This window comes from Sabethes cyaneus, chromosome 1, assembly GCF_943734655.1.
Source record: "Sabethes cyaneus chromosome 1, idSabCyanKW18_F2, whole genome shotgun sequence".
NCBI lineage: Eukaryota > Metazoa > Arthropoda > Insecta > Diptera > Culicidae > Sabethes > Sabethes cyaneus.
The window spans coordinates 40,241,086-40,254,493 of record NC_071353.1 but is presented as its reverse complement, the minus strand read 5'-3'; the positions used below and the strand labels follow the sequence as shown (position 1 = coordinate 40,254,493).

Here is a 13,408-nt window from a genome sequence, read left to right as displayed (position 1 = left end):
AAGGCGTCTATCTGCTCAACTTGTTGTCCCGCTACTGTGAAGTTGGTGGAATTGTCAGTGTTCACTACCATAGACTTAGTTTTCGCTACATTCACTGTGAGACCTGCTGCCTGGGAGCTTTCGGAGAGGTAATCTAACTTACTCTGCATATCGTTTCGGCGTTGTGCGAGCAAGACAATGTCGTCGGCTAGGTCGAGATCATTGAGCTGCTCCATCGTTAGAGGATTCCAAGGCAATCCTCGATTTGATCTATTGTCAATTGCTCCAACTAATATCTCATCCATAACGATGAGAAACAGAAGCGGTGATAAAATGCAGCCCTGTCTCACGCCAGCAGTAACCCTTATGGGGTCGGACAAGACGCCATCGTGCAAAACAGTGCACGAGAACGCCTCGTACTGAGCCTCGATGAGATGGACTAGCTTATCTGAAACTCCTCTACGCCTAAGTGCGCTCCAGATGTTTTCGTGGTTGAGTCGGTCGAACGACTTTTCGAAGTCAACGAACACCAGCAGAAGAGAGTCCTGGAATTCGTTTATCTGCTCTAATATAATGCGAAGCGTTGTGATATGGTCTACACATGATCGGCCAGCACGGAATCCAGCTTGCTGCCACAGGAGAGTAGCGTCGATCTTCTCCTGGATCCGGTTGAAGATTATCTTACAGAGTACTTTGAGAGTAATACAGAGCAACGTGATGCCACGTCAGTTGCCGCATTCAGTTAGGTCTCCTTTCTTAGGGACTTTGACCAATATGCCCTGCATCCAGTCCACCGGAAAAGTTGCGATTTCCCATATATTGCTGAAAAGCTAATGCATCATCTGGGTTGACAAAGATGGGTCAGCTTTGAGTATTTCGGCTAAAATACAGTCTATCCCTGGCGCTCTATTGGATTTCATACTCTTGATGGCTGCTACAATTTCATCCAGCGATGGCGCCTCCGAGTTGACGCGAGTAATTCGACGAACTGTAGGCGTCATATGCTGCTGGTTTTGTTGGTTTCTGACATTTGAAACTCGGAAGAGTTGTTCAAAATGTTCAGTCCATCGCTTAAGCTGTTCTGTACGGTCAGTCAATAGCTGACCAGCTCTGTCCTTTAGCGGCATCTTTGTATTCATCCTGGGACCACTAAGGCGGCTAGAAATATCGTACAACAAACGGATATCACCATTGGCGGCGGCGGTTTCTCCTTGTTCGGCTAGGGAGTTAGTCCAGGCTCTCTTGTCCCGCGTACAAGCATGTTTAACAGCCCTCTCCAATTCGGCGTATCGTTGACGGGCAGCTGTCTTAGCCGATCTGGTCCTCGCTCGGTCAATGCCGGCTTTCGCCTCTCTCCGCTCGTCGATCTTTCTCCAAGTTTCTTCCGAAATCCACTCCCTCGACCCGCTGCGCGTTTTGCTGAGGGTTTCATCACTGGTCGTGATGAAGGCGTTCTTGATGCCGGTCCATTGCTCTTCGACGGTTCCACCAGGTGGCAGCTCCGAGGCTCGAGATTCACGTTGTTCGACAAAGGCTCTTTTCACCTCAGGATTCTCAAATCGACGGACGTCATAGCGGCAACCAACTTTCTCCTCCCGTCGTTGGACACGTGCGACGCGCAGGTGTATCGCAGCGATAACAAGATTATGGTCGGATGCAATAGCAGCGCTGCGTTTGTTGCATACATCAAAAAGATCAGTTTTGAATGTACTATCCACCACTTTAATTATATTTCGGTTGCCAGTTTTTGCAACTTGTTAATCTATAGCAGTACGAAATATGAATAATTTTCACCTAAATTGTTCATTAACTCGCTCTGTATAGACTGCTGTCAGTACCAACTGTGACACGCCAGAGCAGAGAGAGTTATCGAGATGCTAGAGCTGCCCAAAAGAGACTTCACCGTCGCAAGAAACGTTAGCACTGGGATCGCGTTCTTGCGGAGGCGGAGAATTGCTCCGAGAGGCACGATACGAGAAGCTTCTGTAATACGATCAACGAAATCAGGAACCAGACCGTGTCAACTCCTGTTATGTGCGATGAAAATGAAGGGAAACTGATTACCGAAAGACCGAAAGTGGCTAGGCGTTGGAAACAACATTTCGATGCATTGTTGAATGGTGAACAAGATGGAGTGGTCAACAGAAACAGTATAACAATTGAGGATTATGGACAAACTGTGGATTCACCAACTTTGGATGAGGTTAAGAAAGCAGCAAGAGAGCTGAAAAACGGCAAAGCAGCTGGAAAGGATGGCATCCCCGCCGAACTTTTGACAGTCGGGAGCGAACGACTGTATTTTGCAATCCATCAGGTTTTACTAAAGGTATGGACTTAGGAAGAATTACCTACGGACTGGTTGGTATGCCCTATTTACAAAAAGGGCCATCGACTCGAATGCAGCAATTATCGAGGCATTACTCCACTCAATTCTGCATACAAAATTCTCTCCCGCATCTTGTTTCTCAGACTGAGGTTATTGCAGGAAACCTTTGTTGGCGACGGACCAAATGTTCACCTTGCGACAGATCCTCGATAAATTTCGGGAATTCAACTTGCAGACTTGCAGACCATTTGTTCATAGACTTCAAGGCGGCGTACGATTCAGTTAAACGAAATGAGCTGTGGCAGATTATGCTTGAACATGGTTTTCCAACAAAAGTGATCAGGCTGATACGTGCTACATCGAATTCGTTTGTGACGTTAGATGGTTTGAAGCAAGGAGACGGACTATCGAATTTGCTGTTCAACATTGTATTGGAAGGTGCTATTCGAAGGGCAGGCGTGCAGAGAAGCGGTACCATCATCACGAAGTCTCATATGCTCCTAGGGTTCGCGGACAACATCGATATCATCGGTGTTAACCGTAAAGCTGTGGAAGAAGCGTTCATGTATCTTAAGGAGGGAGCTGCGAGGATAGGGTTTATCATAAATTCTACCAAAACAAAGTGTATGATAGCTGGTAGAGAGCGTGGTAGTCCTTCGGGTGTTGGAACTGCGGTGAAGTAAAAAGGCGGATAGCGGCTGCCAGCAGGGCCTTCTACGGAATACGTAGCTAGCTGAGGTCCTGTAGCCTACAACTCCGTACAAAACTCGCTCTCTATAGGACGCTAATTCTCTCGGTGATACTCTACGGCCACGAAGCGTGGACGTTGAAAGAGAGCGACGACGAGCTCTTGGCATTTTCGAGTGTAAGATCCTGCAATCAATTCTGGGTGGTATATTAGACCAAGGAGTGTGGCGCAGGCGCATGAATCATGAAATATACCAAGTATACAAAGATGCGGATATTGTGAAGCGATTAAAATACGGTAGGGTGCAGTGGGCTGGCCACGTAGCAAGGATGCCGGATGAGGGACCAGCAAAAACAATATTTAGCAGAGAACCCGACAGAGGCCGACGACTTCGAGGCAGACCCCGTACCCGCAGGATGAACGCTGTTGACGAGGATGCTAGAACAGTGGATGTTAGGGGCGACTGGAGAGTGGTAGCCTAAGACCGAGTATTGTGGAAACGGCTCCTGAATTCGGCATGGATTCGATAAGCGGATTGTCGCCGAAAAAGTAAAGTAAGTATTCAACAGGACTATTGTTGAAGAGATGCATAGATGGATTCACCACCAGGTGGTATGAAAAGTCGCTAAAATAAGTTCATTTTTTTCTAATGTATATGTCTAATGCCGCTCTTATCAGTATTTTTACATGATACACCTACACACTTGTAAGACACAAATCTTACAAAAAATTGCAAGCACGTTGCTGCTCGAGACACAAATGTTGATACACTTAGTAGTTTAGTATGTTCAGCTTACTAGAACGTAGGGTCTTATGGGGTCCATAGTAAGTATAGCTGGCAAGAACGAATGCGCCAGCTATATATAATGAAATAACAGCACTCCACAAAGTATTTTGACTCTGATTCATTCAATTGTGCTAAATTAATGCAATTAAATCCGTATCAGCAACGAAACATCGTGAACTACATTATGCTGCTTGGGTTGCTAGCATATACTTACTCCCACTAATTACGCAGTATATCTTCCGGGAAAGAAAATTTTCAACATTACTTAATCTAGTACTGGTTTTATTTTCCGCATCTGCAGTGCTATAAGCATGCAGCTCATTTCAAAAGTAAAAGAGCATTCATTAGTTTCCCAAAAATCAGTAAACATCGCTGAAATAACAATCTAAACATTCCTAGGTATCTTCAAATAAATTTCAAAAATTTTCCGCAATCGTTATTTCTTAGCCGGTTAAGACGTAATATAGTAGAAATGTCTCTTGAAAATATTAGTCATATTCATATTTAAACTCCCCAAAAATGTGCACATTGCAGACCAATTCCAGTGCAATGAGAAAACCCAACGTCAAATTGTGAACAAGATAAACTGCCTCGCTGGCCACAAAACAAACAACGGCCCCTGTGTTGATGTTCTTGAAAAACCTTCGTATTTCCACCAGCCAACTGTGACACTATATTAAAGTAAGTAATTTCGGAGTTTCAATCCACTTCCGAGCGGCGGTGATGATTTTCCGGGATGCACCTTCCAAAGTACAAGCCATTCATTTTCAGCCGGCGCGTCGGGTCCTCGTATCCGTACGAAACGAACTGCCACCCCTGGACATAAATCAAGTCTTTGTAGGTCAGATGCTCATTTTGCACTGGCAGGCATTTTTTATATTTCAGCCAAGCTCCGTTGAAAGTTTGCATGTGAACGTGTTCTGCAGAACCAGGCCCGGAGAACGAGTGCGAAAGAAATGTAAGAGCTGTCTTGCGGTAGTTTCTATATTTTCCCTGCCACGCCGTCCTCAGCCTTGGGTACCTAAATGCAATTTCCTTCCACAAAGGTGATCGATGCAGTGGGAGATAAACGATATCGGCGGGTTACTCTATGACATTAGCGGGAAAATGTCGTACCGCGACAGTCGTAGAAACGCAAATGCTGGTCGCTAAAGTAGTTTATAAATCAACAGTGGTATTTTTTTCTAGTGCAATAAATTCATGTAAAAATATACAGAAAAGTAGATTATAATGCAGTTTAAGTGTTGCACAAGAGAGGCAACATCTTCCGAAAATTGTTGAAAACTTTATTTTGATAAACTAATAATCAATGAAGTTAATCACACTAATACCTCATTGTTCTACCGCATGTCGTTAGTTAATTCCGGAAAGAGACTGAACGTTTGTGAAAAGTGCTAACCAGTGAATACTATTGCAATTCTCCAGCTGTACCTACCCTTGTGAAGCTATCCGTGCGTTGATTCTGCGAAGGTTCAGCCTGACGAAAGTTTCTGCTAGCAGAAAATCTCACGTAAAACCACCGAAAATGAAAAGTGCCCGCCGACCTGCCAAATGGAGGCGAAGAGTAAACCCCGTACCCCGGTGGTACCGACGCCAGCTGTAAATCCTTCCGCTAGCGGCGTGCCGCGCAGTGCTGCTGGCGTCGTCGTGAAGAAGAAACCCACCTCACTGAGCAAACGTCCGAAAAACGGTTCCATACCAAAGCATACGGTCAAGTTTAAGGAGCAAAGCGACCAGGATATTCTGGTAGTCACCGTCGAGCCACCGTCGCCAAGCCCTCCGGCAAGCCGTAATCCTTCACCGGTGACTCCCAGCAATCAATTACAGCTGCCGGTCCTCGGGACAGCAAGAAAGCCAACGGTCGCCGGTGTAGACTCGACGGCCAACCAGAGAGGAGGTGCACGAAAGTCCTCGACCGCAACGGTCCTGCCGGTGGCGGGACGCCTCTCCGAAGGATGCACAACGCTTATGTATGCCTGTCAGCAAGGATTGACCGAGGAAACCGTTAGGGAACTGCGAGAAAAGGTGAGCCAACTGTTTTGCTAGGCAACATATGAATTTCTCTGTTCTGTTTTCAGTATATATTTAAACTGGTTGCAGATAGTATTCAAATTACCTACACTATATATTTTTAGGAGCTATTTTACTCTCCAGCGTCCATGGCAATGGATTGCAATGCATTGCTTAGGACAATTGTTCCGGTTCAATGTCCTTAATCGTCTACATTGCGTCAGCTGCAATGCCGAAACGTGCCAACAGATAGTTATATCTGTTGAAGTTTGTTACAATCTCGTAAATATCGTTGACTACTGGTAGATGACGAGGTAGACACGTATGATGTTAATGTGTAGTCAGTCAATGGCCGAAGAATAGTAGGCCGAAACATCCGCGGCAAACATAATATTTTTTTCTATTTCCACCAAAAAAGTTAGCAATGTTCTCTTGAGTGAATGACTTTTACTATCTTTGATAATAATATTGCTGTATATTTGCCGAGTTTAGTTTTAATTTTTCTTAATTTTATCCCACTTTTATCCCAGTATTATCCCAGTATTATCAAGGTTTTGTGTTAATATTGTCCTAATTTTGTCTCGCTATTATCTGCATTTTGTTCAGTTTTGGCGCTGATTATAACCTTTCCTCGCTGGCCTAATTTAAATCAAAGTTGGCACAATTTTTATCATAATTTTACGGTAATTTTATTACAATTTTTTTATATTTATCATAATCTTGTCATGATTTTGTCAGGATTTTTGGTATTTAAGTCTTAATTAAATTAACGCTTAATTTCTTCTAGTTCTTGCTAATTTTGTCCTAATTTGGTCACAAAAAGGCAAATCGTCGGATATAAACGACTTTGAGAATTAACTCTTTTTATCGACAGACCACTCAATCGGTTTATAAAAGAATACAAGACAATTACGGGGCAAGTGCAATGATTCTACTGACTCTAGCAGCTCCGCCCAGCCGAGATTCGAACATAAAACGTCTAGCATGTTAGACCAGTATCGCAATGCGAAACTAACTGTGTGTATAGTAACAATAAAATGGTTCTGATTTTGTCTCAATATTTTCTAGTTACGGAATTAACTTACCTTAATATTCTTTTCATTCCTTTTTGTTCAAAGTATTCCAAATTATGTTATAACTCGTTCTTGTTTTTCTCTTATTTTGCCTCATTTTTCCATGATTTAATTTTGTCTCAAGTCTGTCCAAATTTTCTTCTAATTAAATCCCAGCTCTATAATAATGTCGTTCCAATTTGTTACTTTTCTCAGTTTTACCCAAATTTTTCTTCTTTTATTTTAATTTGTACCAAGTTCTCACCCTCCCGACTTTATCTTAACGTTGTTTTATTTTGTACAAAATTTTATCTATTTTGTCCTCTGTTTTAATTTGAGTCTAAATTAATTTGAATTTCGATTTTATTCCAATTTTAAACCAATTTTGTACCAATTCAGGGTCAATTTTGTCAAAATCTTGTTCCAAACCATTCCTATTTTAGCTTAATTTGGTCCTGATTTTGTCCAAACATTGCCCTACACGCAAAATAATCCACACATCCTTTCCACGTGAAAAATCACGTAAATTTCTCTACAGGGAGTTACGTGACCTTCACTTGAACATTACTGGAAAATACAATAACATCTATCTGATTTACACTTAAATGCACGCATACTAATGCAAACTACGTTAAATTCACGTAAATAGTACGGGGAAAGCTGGAAGGAAAATATTCACATAACTTTTCGCATAATTTCGTAATGATAATTATTTTGAGTGTAATTGTCCCCAAATGTGCGTTAACCTTTACGTCCCCGACATCAAAAATGAAGGTACTTTCAGTTATCTCCACTGATTTATATCCAAACATCCACTAAAGAGCTCGTGTTGAAAAATCCGATTATTTGATACCCCATTTGCCATATTTTCGAAGAGAATTTCAAATGACCACTTTTGAGTTCCGGTAGAACTGACAACGGATGTTCCGAAGTGTGAGGCGTAAGCCAGCGCTCTACAGGATAGTGTAAAAGTCATTATTAGTAACTATAAATAAAATGGATAACTTTTGCACAGTCAATTTAGCAGATTTCTAGTTTTATTTCATCTGCTACTTATGATGTAAAAAAAATCCCACAGCGATCTCCAATATCTCCGGGAAAATGGAACCATAATTTACCAGCATATTTATTCATTAAAGGCCAATCTAATGTGGTTCATTTAAGACCAGTTGCACAAAAATCGATTGAAAATCAGTGGAGATAGACCCAAAAGTGTAACTGAAAGTACCTTCATTTTTGATGTCGGACACGTTCCAATTTCATTCCGATTTTGCACAATCCTTTAGTGATTCTCCATAATTTTACTTTTATTTACCTCTAATTTAGTCCTGACATGGTTGCAGTTTTTTCCAAAACGTTCAGTTTTTACGAATCTGGTTGATTAGTTGAGTCTCATTCTGCCTGCGCAACATAAATGTGGAAGTGCAAGCAGACGCAATGTACACTGACTTGAAAGCAGCGTTTGATCGTGTGGATCATGGTATTCTCCTAGCAAGGGTTCAAAAACTGGAAGTTTCCGCCCCATTCTGCAAGTTCTGCAAGTCTTACCTAACACACCGTATGCTGAGTGTAAAGACCAGGTCCGAGTTTTTCGACTCGTTCTGCAACATTTCTGACGTATCACAAAGGAGCAACCTTGGACCACTGCTCTTTTTTCTTCGTATAAATGAACTATCATTTCTCCTGCCGGCTAACTGTGTGTTTTATTCTGCAGGTGTTATTCAAATCTGTAAGGTAATTAAAACGAACTCCGACTGTTGAGCTGCAACGCCTAATGGACATATATGAAAATGGGTGCTCGAGTAACATGCTTACCGTCAGCATCTCAAAGTGCTGTGCCATCTTCTTTCACCTTAAGGGGACATAAACGACTAAAATTTCTGAAAAAAACATTTTTTTTTATTTTGATTCTGCAGGCTTTTCCGCTTATTTTGATACTAAATTTGTAATAATCCGATCACGGGAAGTGGCCGAAAAACGATCATACACATAAGCATTTCAGTGCGGCGTGGAACAACTTCGGCGGAATAAAACGCCGCTCCTGGAAAACCACGATTTTCAAACTTTATCTACCTTTTTCTCAGAAACTACACAACGTATTGGAACAAACTTTTTGACGTAGGACTACGTCTTACGGCAAGTTTTGAGATAGGGTGTCATTCCAAAAAATCGAAAAATGCGAGCTCACGAAAAATGAAAGGTTTTGAGCGCTAATAGCTCAGCGGTTTTCCGATCGATTTCCATATGCTTACATCAATCGATCGGAAAATCTTCTAAGAATTGACCCAAATGAAGAAAAGTATGGATTCTTGATGTTGAACTATTGAAAAATTGAAAATAATGAACCTAAGTTGTACCAGAATTCTCGCTTCGTGATTGGTTGGAAGATTCTTTACGATGATCTAAACCTATACCAATTTGATATCTGTGCTTGGGAAGTAAGCCAAAGCAAATGACAAAGCTTCCCCATTTCAACAAGATTTCTTAACACCGCGGTTCAACCTAGACCATTTTGATGTCCTTGCTTGGAAAGTACGCCAGAGAGAGTGACAAAGCCCCCTCGTACCAACAGATTTCTTACGTACGCGATTAAACCTAGTCCAATTTGATGTCTGTGTTAGGGAAGTGTGCCAGAAAAAATGACACAAGTTCGTTGTCCCAACAGATCGCAAATTCTTTACTGCAAGACGATTAAACCTAGGCGAATTTGATATCTGTGTTGGAAAAACGTGCTCCAGCTGTAGTGTTCGGTTATCGGTTCGGTTCGGACTCTGTATGAATACGCATGCTTGCCGTTTCATTAGAAGTGTAGTGAAAAGATGTGCTGTTGATAAAATAGGATTGAATTGGTAAAATCCCTTCAACGTGGGAAATATGGATAATAAAAATAATCTTTAATTTCAGTAAGGTAGCAGGAAAGCAATAGTTTGTGTTCTTGATTTTGTTAAATTGTTTTCAAATGCACAATCTTTTGAGAATTGAACGTATGCAATGTTACTACTTTGATAAATGTTACATGCAACGCATGTAACATGTATATGTGTTGCATATAGCATGTATACATGAAGAATCGAATGATTACAAGCATGAATACATGCTACTATCACTACAAAGAGACTGACGTAGTCCTGCGTCACCTATATATGCGGCCGTGTCTTGTACACAACCCCTATGATTTTTTTTGAAGTAGGACTACTTCTTTGATTTCTATATTGGGGTGCACTCTAGAAAAACGAAAAGGGAACATGTAACGAAAAGTGGTTATGGTTTGCACGCTTATAACTCAGTCATCCGTCAACAGATTCTAGAGATATTGGTATCAATCGATTGGAAATTTTTCAAAAAATCCATAACAATACAATAGATTCCATGTTTCCCAAACAGACGTTTAATAATTGAGAAAATATCAGACGGATATTCATTATTTCATTATTTTCATGTTTTTGCCTTCCCACGCCAATGCTTCCCTAGCACAGATGACAGAAATATATACGACATGAGCTATGGGTTAAGCAAAACTTTGATTGTATTTAATTTACGCTCTATAGAATCCGCTCGAAAATTGTTGAACTTTAGCGGTTGCTGCTTGCTCGGAATAAGGCATCGAAGACATTCAAATTCACCAAGCAAGACGTCAACAAACCGAAGAAGCCACCGACTCGTCCGCCAGCGAACAATATGGTTTTTGCTGCTATCAATACCCAGTAAAATCAATGGATCCTCGCTGCAAGCCGTTAGAAGTAAATCGCCGCTAGCCGCAATTGTGACGTTCCAAGGTTGGACACGTTTGTGAAAAACGTTTTGAAATTAGCTGTCGAAAAGCTGGTCCAAACAAAAAGAACAGGCGCTTCCGATTTGTTCAAGGTTGATAAAACGGACGAAAACAATATCTTTGCTAACTGCTGCAAAGGCGGCTCCGATTAAAGCTGTACTACTGGAGTAAATATGCGGGTGCCTCCGAACAAAAATCTACTAAGCCAATGAAAACCGTAGCAAAGGCACCGAAAGCCCCAGTCAAAGGAAGTCGTTCCAGCGGAGAAGGTGCCCGAAAAAAACTGTTGCCCAGATGTACATTTCCTTGATTTGCATTACTAATATCTGGTAGAAAACAATCAGTTCTTTTAAGAACTACTGAATAAAAGTATACGAAGCAGTTAAATTGATTTTTCTCACATTTTAAAGTGATGTTGGCAGTTTAGTATGAGCGTTCGAAGTATGAGCCCGTCAGAAATTACATGTATTAAGACAAACCTTCCGAAGAATATTTCTGAACAAAATTGTTCATATACCTACACAGGCAAAATAATACGAATTTAAGATTCTTTCTAAAAACACGAAACGAGTAAGCCACATTATCTGGCAAAAGAAAACTGCGCCACTTCGTAATTCGAGACTAAGCGTTTAGTGAGAAAATCGAATTGCATCTTCATTTATATATTAGGCCCCAAAAAGGGCTAATTGTTGTATAGTTACAGAAGCCTGACCAGATACATTTACTATAGGCCGGTATACTTTGGTACCTTCCGAGACGGCGCGCTTGGCAAACTCACCCGGCACAACCACACACAACTGTGAGTGCACGTCTGCCATGCCCTGTCGGCATTAAATGATAGAAAATAGCGTTGCTCTCCTAGTGGCGTGGCTTCTTCTTCTTTTTCCTATCGCGCTTTGCGGCCTTTCCACTGGTTTTCGGTGGCATGAAGACGATGCTTCATATTAGGTTAGCATTGGGCGATACTGTATCTGTATCGAAAAAATCGATACTTTTGAGCCGATACATCGATATTTTGGATCGATACTGAGCGTCCCGATACCGGCCAATATCGATGCTAAAACGACGATATTTGTATCGATACCTTTATAGTAAATGCTAGAGAAACTAAAATACTTTACTTATCCTAATGCGATGTCCATTAGGATTTCACCTGCATAACAATGGTCGGCCAACAAACTCGATCCATGGCTGTCCGCCTCCAATTTCTCGAATGTCCCACACTTTCCAGGACTTGCTCCATATGGTCTAACCGTCAAGCACGCTGCGTACCTCTGCGCCTGGTACCAACCGAATGCGAGGCAAATATCATTTTTACGGGATTGTTTTCTGGCATTCTCACAACATGTCCCGGCCATTGTACTCTTCCAGCCTCAGCAACTTTCTGAATGCTGGGTTGGCCGAAAGCTGCGCCAGCTTGTGGTTCATGTTTTTCCTCCATAGACCGTACTCACATACACCACCAAAGATGATCCTAAGCACACGACGTCCAAAAGTGATCAGTCTCCGTCGAGCATTGTCCACGTTTCGTGCCCGTAGACTATCGGTCTTATTTGCGCTTTGTACATGGTACATTTGGTACAGGGATGAAGCTTGCCAGATTTTAGGGTCTTGTAGAATCTGTAGTAAGCACGACTTCCGGCAAAAATACCTCTGCGTATTTCTCTGCTGCAGATGTTATCCGACCACCTCGAACTCGTAGAAATTAAAATAAGAGGTGTAACTAATTAATGCGGCAGCTAATTTTTTTTTCGATAAATAAACTCTGTAAAAATAGATGCATTCCCAGTTCCAGTCTTAAATCAAATTTTAAGTAAAACTTCAATTTTAATTTGAAATCTAATTTAAAGTCGGATTTCTTGGGTGATGTAAAAAAATCAAATTCAATTTCAAATCCTATTTCAAGTTCAAGTATAAGTGCGATTTAACTCCAATTTCTGGCAAAGTTGTAAGTATAATTTCTAGTCAAATTTTACATCCAATTCACTATTAGTCTCTAGTAAAATTTTAAGTTCTTTATTATGTCCTATTTCAAGTTCAATTTCATGTCTCATTATAAGTCTTATTTCATGTGTAATTTCAAGTCCAATTTATATATTCTAGTCTGAATTGGTCCGAACTTGAGTTTAACTTCGCGTCCAATTTTTAGTGTGATTTGAAGTCCAAATTCAAGTTCCATTTCAAGTTTAATTTTAAGTTAAATTTAAAGTCTTACTTCCAGCTCAATTTAAAGTAAAGATTCAAGTTGAAATTGATTCAAACTGAAGTCCAATATCATTTGTTCATCAATATCAATTTGAAGTTCAATTTTAAGCATAATGCCATGCTCAATTCTAAGTTAAATTTCAGTTCCCATTTCAAGTTCAATATCAAGTTTAATTTCAGGTTCAATTTTAAGTAAAATTTCAAGTGCAATTCCAGCTCCGATTTTAAAATTAATTTCAAATGCAATTAGACAACTCACAAGTTGCTGAGTGAAGCTCTGCTTTCCTCAATGGAGGTAGCTGTCTTGGCACTCGAAGATGGATGTGGTTGGATACGCTAGACCGTCAATGAAGCCGCAACTGCGTTGTTAAGTGAAGAAACCCTGAGTGCATGAAATAACTTTTGACGGAGATGAACTGGAAGGGGTTGATGAATTCATAAATTAGGGATCTCTGGCAACCGCCAATCATACGAGTAAGCAGATTCAACGACGCATTCTAGCTAAGTCAGGTCTACTTTTCCCTTCGTAAGTCATTTCGATCAAGGAGCATAAACCGTATGCAAAATATAAAAGCATTTGCTAGCGCTT

General features: G+C 41.0%; 1 protein-coding gene across 1 annotated transcript in view; it reads left to right on the top strand.

The window, feature by feature from the left end:
- Positions 1–255: 255 nt before the first annotated feature.
- The window catches only part of LOC128745604 (uveal autoantigen with coiled-coil domains and ankyrin repeats), a gene marked incomplete at its 5' end in the record, with an annotated part of 95,954 nt that continues 82,801 nt past the window's right edge, over positions 256–13,408 (top strand). Inside the window, 2 exons of the mRNA XM_053842682.1 lie at positions 256–300; positions 5,281–5,805. Of these exons, the coding sequence (XP_053698657.1) occupies positions 256–300; positions 5,281–5,805 (570 nt within the window). The remainder of the gene's footprint in view (positions 301–5,280; positions 5,806–13,408) is intronic.